Raw genomic sequence first — 14,413 nt, forward strand, 5'->3', positions numbered from 1 at the left:
TACAATATTCCATTTATTGTCTTCTTTCTCCCTCTATGTAGCATGCCCTTTCATGAAATTGTTGCTAACAAATGAGAAAGATTAATTCCCTTTTATAGGGAATAATTATTATTATTAATTATCTAGGCATAACATTAAAAAGATCCTTAGATGTTAAACTCCAATAAATTAGTATTGACTAGTAAAAAGTAAAATTTGATGGGCAAATTTTAAAATTACTTAATTCAGGATTAGTTGAATAAAACAGCTATATTTTTATAGCCAGAAAGGAGTTATTCTCCTAAACAGGACTGTTCTAATATAAAAGTTCTTAGGGGAAGTGGAGGGACTATGGTCTGTGGAGAGTCTCAATCATCCAGGTCATGGTTGTCTCAGAGGTGCTTTTTATCTGTATCCTCAGAGTCACCTGAATCAGCAGTCCGAAGAAAGTTCCACTCCTTTACACTCTGATTCAGATGACTCTGAGGATACAGATAAAACCCCAAGTGGTTTCAACTACTCTCAACAGTGCTAATGAGCAGATGGCTGAAAAGAATATAAATCCTTCCATTCCCCACCAGTCATTTAGAATTGAAAAAAGCTTCTTGGTAAGAAGTGAAACATTTTCAAAGGGGGTGGGGGGTTCCTCCAATAAAGTCCAGTTGCCTTTTGGAAAAAGCACCTTTGGGAAAAGGTTGTTGTTTAAAACACCAATTAAAACTAAAGAGGGTTAGGGTTAGGTAGCACAACTACAGAATTCAGTTTTGTTCCCTCAGCTTTTGAGGAGTACATTAGACTTGTGATATGGGCCCTGGACCTATCACCAGTAGGATTCCAGGAACAATTTACAGTGCTATTTACAGATGATAAAATACTATGTGACCTAGTGTTGAGATACTTCAGGATAGTTTTTTTCAGTTAGTATCAACCTAAGATACAAATCCCAAGATGGGATTTGTGTTTGTGATTCCTAGCTTCCATGAAATTAGGAAGAAGTTAAAGAATGTTTCCTCATCATTGGCCCACAGTATGGAATTTGATTTGTCCCAGTTCCTACTGCTTTTCAGAAGCTGGTTAAGACCGCTCTTTCGGAGTGTCCTAAATTTAGTTAAGGTGATGTTATCTTAATTTTCTTGTTTGAAGTGTTCTGTTTTTAGATTGTTTGCCAATTGTAATTTGACTTCTGCTTATCTTTTACTCTGGATTTTTCAAAAACTTTTATGCCATGTGTGATTTATACTACCAAGAGTCTTATAACTATTATTTAATAAAATAATAGGAATAACATAGCATATAAAATTTATATTGTAACTATGATAGTTTATATCATAGTTAAATCTATTTGCTGGCTCTCTTGAATTATGTGTGTCAGCAGATTGATAATTCACATCTTCACCTATTAAACAGTTATAAAATGGCTTACTATGTCAAGATATAGAAAGCTACTGTTGCCAAATCCAAAATCCTATCATCATCATCATCATTACTGTGATAAGACACTTCAGAAACAGCTATGATTACAGGTACTCCTTGTAATCAGCTGCCCTGTTTAGAAAGCGTTTGAAGTTGTGATGGCACTGAAAAAGTAACTTTACAACTGATCCTTGCACTTAAAACTGTTGCAGCATCCCTGGGGGTCATGCGATTTGGGCCCTTTGCTACCAGTGAGCCTTCGTGATTGTTGCAGCATCCTGCAGTCATATTATCACCATTTGCACATTTCACAGCCAGCTTCTGACAAGCAAGAGTCAATAGAAAAGCCAGCAGTAAAATTGCAAATTGGGATCACATGATGTTTCACTTAATGACTGCATAACCATAAATCATTAATCACAGTGTTTATTATGAATGTCAGTATCCAGCATAATTGTAATGTTAAATTAATATCTTCTGGATATTTAATAGGTACAGCTGCATTAGAAGAAGATGCTCAGATTCTAAAAGTCATTGAAGCTTATTGTACAAGTGCCAAAACACGTCAAACATTAAACTCAAGTAAGTTTTTTTAAAAATATGAATAGAAAAACTATCTTAGCCATCTAGCAATTGTTTGCTAAATTTTGTTTTTACTGTTGTCAGTGGTCTGTATGGTCTGAAAAGTGAGGTATAAGTGATGAAAATAGTACATAAATAAATTCATTAGGAACTTGAGCAAATGTGCGTTTGCACTGATCTTTTAGAAGTGCTTTGCGATTCCCAGATTTAGCAGTAAGAAATGTACGTGATGGCAACACTGCTATGATGTCTTACTGAATTTCTTGAATAATACATGCTAACGATTTAGTTTTAGATGTTCATTTTTAGTGCATTCACCATCTCATTAAACCATTCAGTTGTACTTACTGAAAGGTTATTAGGCTTTGTTGTTTACTTTTCTAATTAAAAAAAATGTTCTTGCAAACATTTTAATACCTAAGGCATAGTTTCTTTTTGGTTTAGAATTGGAGGCATTCTTTACTTGACAGTCAAAAAGGTAGGTACGCATTTTCTTGATCGGCTCACAAGCACCACCATTTTTATTGTGAGACAGCTGAATGAATGCCACTGTCAACATCATGCCTTTCCCTTTGTCCTATGAGCCAGATTTCAGACCATGTTCTTATGCAGTGAAAGTGTTTCACAAGCATTTTCTTCTAATCTAGTGTTCTCCAGATTTGTTGAATGAATGTGCAGTATGGTTACTGCAGTGGTGAAATCCAATTTTTTTTATTACCGGTTCTGTGGGTCTGGCTTGGTGGGTGTGATGTGGCTTGGCAGGTGTGGCAGGGGAAGGATACTGCAAAATCTCCATTCCCACCCCACTCCAGGGGGAAGGATACTGCAAAATCTCCATTCCCACCCCACTCCAGGGGAAGGATATTGCAAAATCTCCATTCCCACCCCACTCCAGGGGAAGGATACTGCAAAATCCCCATTCCCTCCCCACTCCAGGGGAAGGATACTGCAAAATCCCCATTCCCTCCCCACCCTGGGGCCAGCCAGAGGTGGTATTTGCCAATTCTCCAAACTACTCAAAATTTCCACTGCTGGTTCTCTGAACTGCTCAAAATTTCCACTACTGGTTCTCCAGAACCTGTCAGAACCTGCTGAATTTCACCCCTGTGCTACTGACACTGCTTTGGCAATGGGAACTGAATCCAGTAAATTTGGAGGACAACAGGTTGGGGAAGGCTTTTCTAGGACTTTCTTTCACCTCTCTACTGCATCGTGGAATACATTGAGCAGTTTCTCTGGACTGAAAAGAGCTCACTCCCACAGAAAACGAATAGAGCTCCTGATACTGCATGGATAATGTTTCTGCTGAGAATATATGTCTTTTTTTGCTGTAAAGTGAGAATCATCACTCTGAACAGTTCTGTTCTAATCTAATGCTTATGTATAATAATTATGTATTCTTAATTTAATAGTAGTAAACATGGATGATAAAGTCATCGTAGAAGTTTCCAAACTCAACCCTAAATATGTGTTTACTATAGCAATATTTAAGTAAAGGTAGTCTCTTTTGAATGAAAATCAAATCTTAGACTTATCCATGTAATTTTCTTAATGTAAAAGTGGTTTCCTTTGCCTTCTTACAGGACTTTGCTTTTTTACTTTTAGGATCTTTCCTGGTTTTTCATCCAACTGGATATGGCCTTGCTTAATTTTTCAAAATTGGCCAGGGTTGCCGCTTAGCTAGACACATACAAGTTTTCAAATAGTATAGATGGGGAATAAATCTTGCTTGACTGATTCGGTTGTTTTTAATTTATTTAAGCCAAATCTTTCTTATAATAGTAAATATTAAATGCTTGATATGGTTTGATACGGTTTATCTTTTAAATGTTGTTTTTTAAAGTTCTGCTTAAACTAAGAATGATAGACCACTATTCTGGGAAATTTCGGCTTACTATGTATGAGCTCTGAGTCAGTGTCTTCCTGCTGAACATTTCCGAAATACTTTAATTTTATTATCTAATTTGAAAACTTGGCTTAGATTTTTTTTACATTCTGTGCAAACTAGAATTTCTAAACTGTTAACCCCTAACGTACCATTATGATTTGTATAAAAAACTGCACAACAAGGTTCAAGGTTTAATTAACATGCTTAATTGCAGAAAGGCAGCCTTCAAGTTACATAGTTTTGATAACAGTGTGGAGGGTCAAGGAGCCCCCTCCCCCACACTTCCTGCTTGTTGTTTTACCATTACAGTTAGCAATGGTGAACCAACAATTTGGATCAGGCTCTGTCTGCGTTGCATTAGTGAATGTGTTCTTGTGGTTGTGTTTGTACTGTATAAGAAAGGAGGCATAACAGATATAGCTCCAATTGTCTTCCAAGGATTCATCTGCCACCAGTGCAGCCTTTTATTCATTTATCTTTTTTTTGAAGTCCTAACCCTAAGCTTTGTGCTAAACGAACAATTGTTGATTTATTTATCTGCTTAAGCTAGTAGGAGTAGCCAAGTGAGAGTGAACAACTGTATTAATTAACACATGGCTCATTCATGGTAAGTCAGGGTTCCCCAAAATCTGGCTTACTATGGTTGTTTCTATCAAAAATGGTAATGAGACATATGATAGAAAAATCCATCTATAGCAAAAATTGCTTTTATTATAGTTATTAATAGTATTTTTTTTTATTTCTATATTTTTTAACATTTTATATATTGAGCAAAGCTGCTATTTTCAGTTACTCAGATACATGCTCAACTTTCACTATGTCTTAGGGACCCAGGTTATTTTAATCTTAAACAAGGCTGCAGTGGTGGAGATCCTGTGTTGTAAGTAAAGCATTGCACCTAATCGGACGATCTGCCCGCATGCATAACCTGTACCTAAGAAATACTCTTCTTGATTTGAATCAGTTTGCACAGTTTTGCCATTAATGATGAAAGTGGTCGGCAGTTAAGGCTGTTTTTTCTTCAGAATAGTCAAAGTTGGTCTGTACAGGAAGAAATCAATACAGACATTGATAGGGTTTTTTTGTCCAGTAAATCTCTCTAATTCTTATTTTGGTTTTAGATTTTAGACAATATGCATTGTGGACAATAATTTATGTGCTAATATTTGACAGTTAACTTTTTTTTTGTTTTTTAAAACATCACTTAAAGCTCTTTTGTGTATCCTGTGAATTGAATTTGACCTTTTAATAATAGGGTTAATTATTCTAGAATTACTTTTGCTTTACTGAGAGGTTTTTTCCCCCCTAGAACCTTAATAAAATATTTTGTATTGTTATGGAACCATAGGCACGCATGATTGGTACTCATTGCTATAAAATTGTCACTGATCTTATGTCTTCTTGTACGGGCCTTTTTATAATTCTCTTCTAAATCAGACATTATTATTTAATTTGATACTACCCCTACAATTAACTGAAAGTTATTATGATTCTATAGATGACTGAACTGAGTGGGACAAGATGAATTGATAATGCTTCAAATGGTACAACTGTGCTAAGTTGGTGCTTGTCATTTAAATATATTTTTATATACCAATATGTATAAGGTGAGAGAAGTCTTATGTGAGCATATTCTTTTTAGTTCATGCAAGTGTGTCCTTACTGAGACACAGAACTAGTGCAAAATGCTTTTTGCTGTTTTCCCCTTTCTATGTATATTTTATAAGTATACATAGTGCAAGAAATTTCATTGCATACATCAAAAAATCTACTGCTTTCATTTGTGTTTCTCTGCAATGGAAAATGATAATAGCAATTTGTTGCACGGCTTCTTTTTTCAAGATTGCTGATTTTGTTTAAACTATTATTTTTAAAATCTACCCCCATACAATTTAACAGAACTTCACAAAAGCAAGTGGAGTTGGCCTTGTACGTTGGGAAGATTGGCTGGTTTGTATGTAATAGTTCCTAAATACTTAACTGTATTTTAAGAGATTGGGCATTGTAAATAAATTCATTATGAGTCCAGGAGATTAGATCATGTTTCAGTATCCTTTAGTGCAGTGTTTCTCAACCTTGATAGCTTGAAGATGGGTGGACTTCAACTCCCAGGGATTCTGGGAGTTGAAGTCCACCCATGTTCAAGCTACCAAGGTTGAGAAACACTGCTTTAGTGTCTCTTTACCTCTATGTTGACATTCTCTCTGTTCCTCAAAGTGCAGATCTGGTAATTCTGCTAGTAGCATCATCCTTTTGTCATTTTGGAGGTGCTGCTGGGAAAAGCAAATTCAGCATGACAGGGCAAACCATAAGAGGTAGGATAGAAGATACTTTTAAATTTTCATATAGAGAAACATTATTTGGAAAATAACTTGAGAGAGAGGAGATTTGGAGAGAAGTACTAGCAGATGGCTTTCCTTTGATCTGTTTCTTGTTTTAAATCTCTGTTCTAGCTTGACAACAGTTGTATGCAAAAGTTTAGGTAACCTGGTGAAACTGTACAATTTGCTGAATCCCCGAGGGAACAGAAATTGATGCATGTAACTCTCTACTGTAAGAAGTAAATGACATTTTTCTGTGAAATTGAATGTATCTGTACTATTTATGGATACTTGTTTACTAATTCAGAATGAAAAAAGTGAATATGGCAAATGCAAAACTTGCTACACTCTTCCTGTAAGTTTTCAAATGTGTGTAGTCAGCTAATACTCTCTCTGTTAATGCTTTACGTGTTAGGGTTCCTTTCTTCTCACTCTTCCTTACATAACTCCTCTAGCTCAAAAATGTTCTTAGGTCTCTTACATGGGTTGCATGTTTGAGATTGGCCCAAAGATTTTTACTAAAGACATAGTATAATATATAAATTATTTTTCTTCCTTTCCTGTGACTGCTTCTTGGTTGCTTTGATATAGATAAATGCATAGATAACCTTGAAGAAGACATGCAGGAGCAGTTAAGGAAAAATAAGACAAAACTGAACTCTGGGAAAGGAGAAAGTTTGGGAAGGAAATTCAACCCTATCTTGAGTCTGCTTGGTATAAAAGAGGCAGAAAGTAATTCTGGCTGGATTTCAGGATTATGTCCTTTACAATAATAAGTAGCATCCTAGAATTCCTGCAGTGCCTAGTTCTTGACTGGCCTCCCTTAATGAACTGAAAGTATGTTTTGGTACATTGTCGTGCTAACTTATCCAACCTATTTTTACTTATAAAACGCTATATAGTGGTACCTTGGTACTTGTTGATAATTTACTCTGAAAGATCCAATGAATACTAAAACCGATGAATACTGAAAAGCCGTGTGACTTATCACGTGACCCACAATTTCATCTGGAAGAAATAGTGAGTCATGAGGCACCTGGCATCAGCAGGTTCTTCCTTGTGCATTGACTACTGGGAGAAAGATGAGTGATGGGTCAAGATTTCTGCTTCAAAATTCGTCGAAAACCAAATTCAACAAGTTTTGAAGCAATTGAATGCTAAGGTGTCACTGTACATATTACGTTAGGCTACCAGAAATATTTGAAAGCTGTTATTTCTGCCAAAGGCAGGTTACAAAAAATGTCTGGAAAGACACCCAAACTTCTGTACCTGTCATATTCACTGTTCTATTTTAAATAGCAAGTATACATTCAAGATATGTCATTTTTAATTTTGTTCCATGGAGAGTTGTGTCAGCTTTAAGGAGTCATACAATTTGAGCATGATGCTTAAACCTCTGCATATAACTGTATCTCTATGGGCCTTTTCACAAGATAAGAATATTCTGTTTCTTTGAACACAATCCACACATAATCTTTCCTGAGTTTCACCTTTTTGATGGGACAAAAGAAATACTTTTGCATGGGGAATATGCCATTCACTGCAATTAAAATTATCATATGGAATATGATTGCACATGCCACTAGTCTCTTATTTTTAAAGAGATGTTACATTTTTTGGATTAAACTGCTTTATTAGTTCATTGTATATTTAAGATTTTTATGTTAATTATTTATTTGAATCCTGTGCTATGGATCTCCAACACAGGAGAGCTTACATAGCATCCTGTAGAGGGCAAGTGTAGCTCAACTCCTTATGATTACATGGACATACAGTATTCACTCATGTAATTGTTTCTGGAAACAGTAGTGTTGTGCATTGCCTTCTTCTGAGATGATTTTGAGTATCTCAGAACCAAAAGCCTAAAGTCCTGCACTACCATGATGATATCCATCCAAGAATAACTAGTTAGTAGGGGCTACCCTATTACTTGTTTTATGAATTGTTTTCAGCTTTCCTGTTCTTCGTTTCTTTCCTCTCCTGTAAATCTTTCCTGCACTTCTTGTTTTTGATATATTTCACTTTGTAAGGAAATAGGGACAGCTAATATCCATATTTTTTCTCCTGAAACAGGATGGTCTTTTTCCTTCATTATATGTGGACAATATGTGTCTTCATTGAACAGATAATTTCAGGATTTCAATTATAGGCCTGTAAGCTACTATCATGTGAAAAGGCCTTTATATAATTTTGAAAGGATTGGAAAAGCAGTAAGAAAATCCAGTTCCATTAAGCTCAATAGTAGCTTGTCCTAAATATCACAGTGAATTGTCTGGTTTTGTTTCACCCATGCCCAACTCCATCTTCTATAGAAGTGAAAGAGACATTTAGGGGAGTCTCAAATGGCCCTGTTCACATGTGCAGCCTATAGAAAGCTAGATTGAGAGCCTAAGGAGAATGAGGCAATTCTATGTGGTGAGCCCATTTCCCCATATAACTTTTAGTTTAGTAGTTTTAACTACTGCAAGCCTTCTTTGTTGAAGAGTTCATATTACTGTCACTAAAAAGCTGCAACTATATGGATAATGCCTGGGTACAACTATTTTGGACACTGACTGTATATGCAAATTGGTCCTAAGTGTCTTATGTCTTTACTTTAATTAAATCAAGCTGATTAGTATTAGTTACTTGCATAAATAGTTTTCAGTTTCTCTTGGCATTTTTCAGTTTGAAAGTTGTTTCTCTCATATTGGCACATTCTCTTTAAATTAAAAGTTCCTGAACAAGTTAAATTTTTTCTCCTGTGCTTCTGGTCTGGAATATTTCTATAAAAATAAGTACTTATAAAAATAAGACAGTAATTTCTGATAGGAATTTTGTGTAGAATGGCAAAATGCTAACAACTCCTAGTCATTAATTTCCTTTTTCATAAGGACATTTTTCTAGTCCCCCCCCCCCCTGGGAATTATACCAGATACAGATGTATAAAGAAAGCTATGATCAAAATTGGCTTATAAGGGGAAATGTACTAAATATGGCTAGTAGGTAGTATTTTTTTTTTCAATCTGCACATTCTCCAGATGTATTGTATTCCCAATGTCTCAAGTTGCAATTGGGGGAAGTTGATACCGGCATTCTTGAGCAGATTTTTTTTTCTTCTGGAAATATGATCTAGCCCAACTTTAAGAATTGATTCAAAAGACTTTTAAAAAAACCCTAATGTAATAGTTTCCCCCACTTTAAAAAAACCTTCATGTTTCTTAGAACATTAAAAGCAACATGAAAGCAAATGCACATTCTAAGCAAGAGAGTCAAATTCAGAGAGTTCCCTTTTTTTCGTCTTTAAATGTATATGCCAAATATATTTTGTAGATAAAACCCAACCAAAATAGGGATTTAAAAGATTTGGTGCTTTTTTAACAATATTTTCTCTTTTCCTTTTCTTCCCATCACCTTTTGCTTTTATTTTCATCTGTTTTGGTTGTGGCTTATCCTGTATGTCGTCCTCCTCATCACACCTCTGCCTGTCTCCATCCTCCCTTTCATTTCACCTATACATCCTTAGCATGGCAAGGCACTGACCTGATGCATAATCACGTCTTGGCTGATGATGACCAATCCAGTCTAGATTCCTTGGGTCGTCGCAGTAGCCTTTCTCGTTTGGAGCCTTCCGACCTCTCTGAAGACTCTGACTATGACAGTATATGGACAGCTCATAGTTACAGAATGGGCTCTACATCTCGTAAGAGCTGTTGCTCCTATATCTCTCATCAGAACTAATGCACTTCTGAGCTTTTCTTAACAAATGCTTGTTGTATCACAGCTTGCTTTTCTTAGATGTTTTCTTGAAGTTCTTTGTCTCTTTTAATGTGATATTTTAACAATCTTTTGGAGAAACTTCTGACTTCAGTCACACCTTCTACATTTATGGTATCTTTTTATATTAAGATTCAAGTATTGGTATGTAGCTATGAATGGTTTACTCTTTTTAAGATTTCGGTATATCTACACACTTCTCCCCCCACCCTGATTCTTGCAATATACTGTATACTTGCATCTTGAAACAGTACTTGTGCCATTCACATAAAAATTATTAAGCCTTACAGTGTTTAGGTTCATACATATTTTAAGCAAAACAAATGACTTAAGAATAAACTAACCATAGCAGCTAAAAAAAACCTCCCACCACAGAAACCAAAACTGCCTGAAATGAGAACATCATATTTTGATGTTTGTGATAAATGTCTAAGTTATTTTTTTAAAAAACAACAAGCAGATTTAGTATATTACTAATTAATACTGCATCATTCTACCTACATTTCTTAAATTTTGAAAGAATCAAAAACTAAGCATGGAAAGCTTCAGGACTGCGAAACATTGTTCTGAGAGCAAGTTGAGTTTTACTATGATTTTTGCTAAGGTAAAGAAATGAAACATTCAAGAAATTGTGCAGCCAGCTCAACATAAAACAATGCACTAGAATATTTGCAAATTTCTCTGAGCTGCAATATTACATTGAACTGTAGCTGGCATGTTAAATATAGATTTTATGACATAAGTGTACAATAATAAATCATAGGTCACTTACTGTATTGTACTACAAGGAGATAGGCTAATTTCTGTCTGAAGATAAGCAAGTTATACATTTTATTGGGCGGGAAAAGAAAGTCCCAAGCATCCAGATTTTGGAAGTGCCAAAGTCATATGTTCCTACTGGCAATTTAAGCCCATTCTGTTAAAATTGAACAGTAGGGGTATATTTTCGTAGTTTGCTTTGTCATTGAAATGTAAATAAAACTGTATTAATTTCTCTATAAGCACACTTTTAAAAGCCATCCAAATTTCCGTCAGTAATACTTTTGCAAAGTTTTGCAATGTTTTCTGTGTTTAGCTCATTAACAAAAGGTCTTAATATTTCATGAGAGGTCTGCTGTATAAAATCATTGCCAGACTTCATTTTAGAAAAGAAAGCAGTCTAATAGTATTTCAATTGGTACAAAAATCTTAAAAAACATTATTTTTCAAAAATACTGAATTTATCAAATCACTTTTTCAGTTCAGCAATTTAAGTTACCACTTAAATAAATTTAATCAAATAGACCAATTGTTGCTGCTTGGTACACCTCAGAGTACCAGTCCTTAGAATGCCACAGATCTTGAACCTGTAAATATGCACACAATTTGACTGCTTGGAGATTAGATAGTACATTGGTTAATAGAAGCAGGTATTTGAGCTGATATACGGAGAAAGTAAATGTAAAATTATTTGACTTTAATTCTACATAAATCATCTCATAAATACATGTTTTTAAATAAAAGCCTAAGGTAACATATTTACCTGCTAGCCATGAAATAATTGATGGGTTAGTGAATTGGGAACCTAGGCACAAAATGTCATTTGTGCTACATTGCTGACCTAAATAACTATCACTGCCTCCAAAATGGCTTAATAAAACAGGGAACTGAACCACTGTACAGCCCAAAAGAAGCTAAGAGCAGATTAAGTTACTGTAACCCACAGAGATGAATCAACAATAGCAGTCCTTAGAGGCGGTGGCTTCTGTTCTGCAAAGCTCCAATTAATGTGGCATTAAATTATTATGAATCTTCCAGTAGCATTGGGATTAGGGTTCTATTAGGAAATGAGATTCCTAATCCTTTCCATTGGGCCTGGTTTCCTTTTCAAACACAGTATCTTTCCATTATGAACACCTGAAAAGAAGCAATTTGAGTGTGAAAATGACTGGGCAAAGGAGTTAATGGCCTCCCTTGCTGTTTTCCTGCGCAGATGTATCCTTCCTTGCTGCTTTTCATACATAAACATTTTTTTAGGAAATTATATGCTTTTGCTGTATAAAATCTAGTTTCTGCTGTGAAGACACACTGATATGGGAATGTTTGTGTATTCCATGTGGGTGAACGCTTTGTAAGCCTCCTTAACTCTTACATTTTCAAACTTTAATAAAAGTTTAATAAAGTTCAATATTATTCATAGTTTTTTAAAATTAAAAATACAATGAATAATACTGAATTATAGGTCAATGCTGTCATTAATCAAAAGTGTTTTGGCTTTGAAAGTATTTTTTTTTACAATGGGTAAAATCTATTGTTTTTATGATGTATTACAAATTTGAATTACTGTGGCTGCTCTAAAGCTTTGTATTCTTTTTCAGAATGTTTATTCAAAATGTTCAAATTCTGATAATTTCCCACAATTAATTATTACAACAACTGTGAACCATAGGATGGGATCTTTACAATAGTTTTCTTCAGTGTAACTATATTGTTAAAGTTCCCTATTGGTGTTTTTGCTGTTGGAGACTGCTGGCTGTTTTGATGGATTTGAAATTCTAATGCAACAGCATTAAAAAAAACTTTCTAGTGTTAACATTGTTGTACTGTATTCAGCCCGAATTTTTAGTTATTTTTATGGAACCTGTATGATAACACTGAGTACTTTATGTTATGGAATGTACAGTCAGTATTTATAATGAATGAGTTAAGAATTAGAAAGTAAGTGTGAACCGTTGTGGGTCCTTTTCACATGGCTTAAATGGTATTGTCATTCAATTCGTATTTACTGTAATAATTCTAATCTATATTAATTTTGTGTTTTGTATCATCTCGCCAAAACACAATATATTGTGTACATAGTGATATAAAAATATATGTATATATAAAGAGAGAGAGAGAGACTTTGCATTTTATTTGTGAATGGAAAAGTAAGTTATAGACTTTTGAAAGCAAATATAGATGTATATCTGAATGTGCATTGTATTGTACAGTTTGTATTTAACTGTGTGTGGTAGCTTATAACAGCTGAAGTGTTTTACTCTTTTTTTAAAGTATTTGTTATGTACATTTTAATACATTTTGTATTTACTAGTTTATGCTTTTATTGAAGTTACTATGCCAAAAAAAGAAAAAGAAATAAGAGAAAAAGCAGACTGGTTTAAAATATTGTTTTCTTAAAATAATCTTTTGAAGGTGACCAGAATGGAAACCAAAAATAAAATAATTAATTTAGGACCTGAGTATACCTGAGTAGCTGCTTTCTGTAATTTGAGGAATTATTTCATGCTGAAACAGATTTTTGTTAGATTTCAGACTTTTAGCTTACTTAAAATTTGTTTTTTACAGAATTAATTTCTAATGTTATAGATGAGAATCTCATTGATTTCATTCAAATGCATTAGTAAAACAAGGTAAATCTTCCCTGTTCTGTTCCCCCCCCCCAAACTGCAAAGTAGAAAACTTAAATTAATTTTTTAAATCACTTTGTCCAAATTATAAAACTAGCTGTGGTTAATTTAACCATGTTAGTGAAATCAAGCCTGTTTGATAAACTGATTTTTTATTTGCTTCTTTCTTTCTTAAGAGTTAGGATGAATTACGGTTCATTTATGTTTAGATGACATTGTTGAGTTTGAAAAAGAAAAGATGGGCATGCCACCAGAGAAAAGCTGGTCTTTTTTTGTTAGTCCAAACAAGTGTATTGAACATCTCATATGGAAGACTTGCACACATTTGACATGGGTCAGTTCTTTGAAGTGTGAGACACTTGTATGGAGTCCAGGGAATATATATTTTCTGAGTGTTATTTCAGTAGTTTATTAATGGGGTAAGCAGAATTACATTCACAGTACAGTTCCAAATGAAAGAGGGAGGATTTGTGCATATGGTAGTGCCAACGTGCATCTCTGAGAAATTGGATTGAGGCATGTTCACAAATGGGCTCTTTAATATTTGTAAGATTATCAGCATGCTACCTGGATTGGTAAAGTAATTACTGACTATATCGTTGTTCTTAAACTTTCTATTTGTGTGAACCAGGGTAACTGCCCAAGATTCAGTTATGCAGACATTCAGTTATCCTGAGGAATTGGCAACCCCTCTATACTAAAACAATTGCCTTGTTTTTTTTCTATGTGAACATCATCAGTTAGGGACTTATGGTCTGGGTACCATTTTGAAGTATTTTTTAATTGTTTTGTCCAAATTATAAAACTAGCTGTGGTTAATTTAACCATGTTGAAATCAAGCCTGTTTGATAAACTGATTTTTTATTTGCTTCTTTCTTTCTTAAGAGTTAAGATAAATCACAGCTCATCTATGTTGTTGAGTTTGAAGAAGAAAAGATGGGCATGCCATTTCCTAACATGAAAATAATGTAACTTTATCTGAGAAATTATTTTTTGAATTATCAAAGTATTAGGAGCTATTATTGTAAATATACAATATTAGCAATGTATATTGTTATGATGCTGCAATCATTTATATATTTATTTAG

General features: G+C 34.3%; 1 protein-coding gene across 1 annotated transcript in view; it reads left to right on the forward strand.

Moving 5' to 3' along the window:
- The window catches only part of ARHGEF7 (Rho guanine nucleotide exchange factor 7), a 98,538-nt gene that overhangs the window by 68,559 nt on the left and 15,566 nt on the right, over positions 1 to 14,413 (forward strand). Inside the window, exon 18 of the mRNA XM_070944182.1 lies at positions 1,885 to 1,974. Within this exon, the coding sequence (XP_070800283.1) occupies positions 1,885 to 1,974 (90 nt within the window). The remainder of the gene's footprint in view (positions 1 to 1,884; positions 1,975 to 14,413) is intronic.

This window comes from Pituophis catenifer, unplaced genomic scaffold, assembly GCF_029215685.1.
Source record: "Pituophis catenifer annectens isolate HBS135680 unplaced genomic scaffold, rPitCat1.0.hap2 SCAF_4, whole genome shotgun sequence".
Taxonomy (NCBI): domain Eukaryota; kingdom Metazoa; phylum Chordata; class Lepidosauria; order Squamata; family Colubridae; genus Pituophis; species Pituophis catenifer.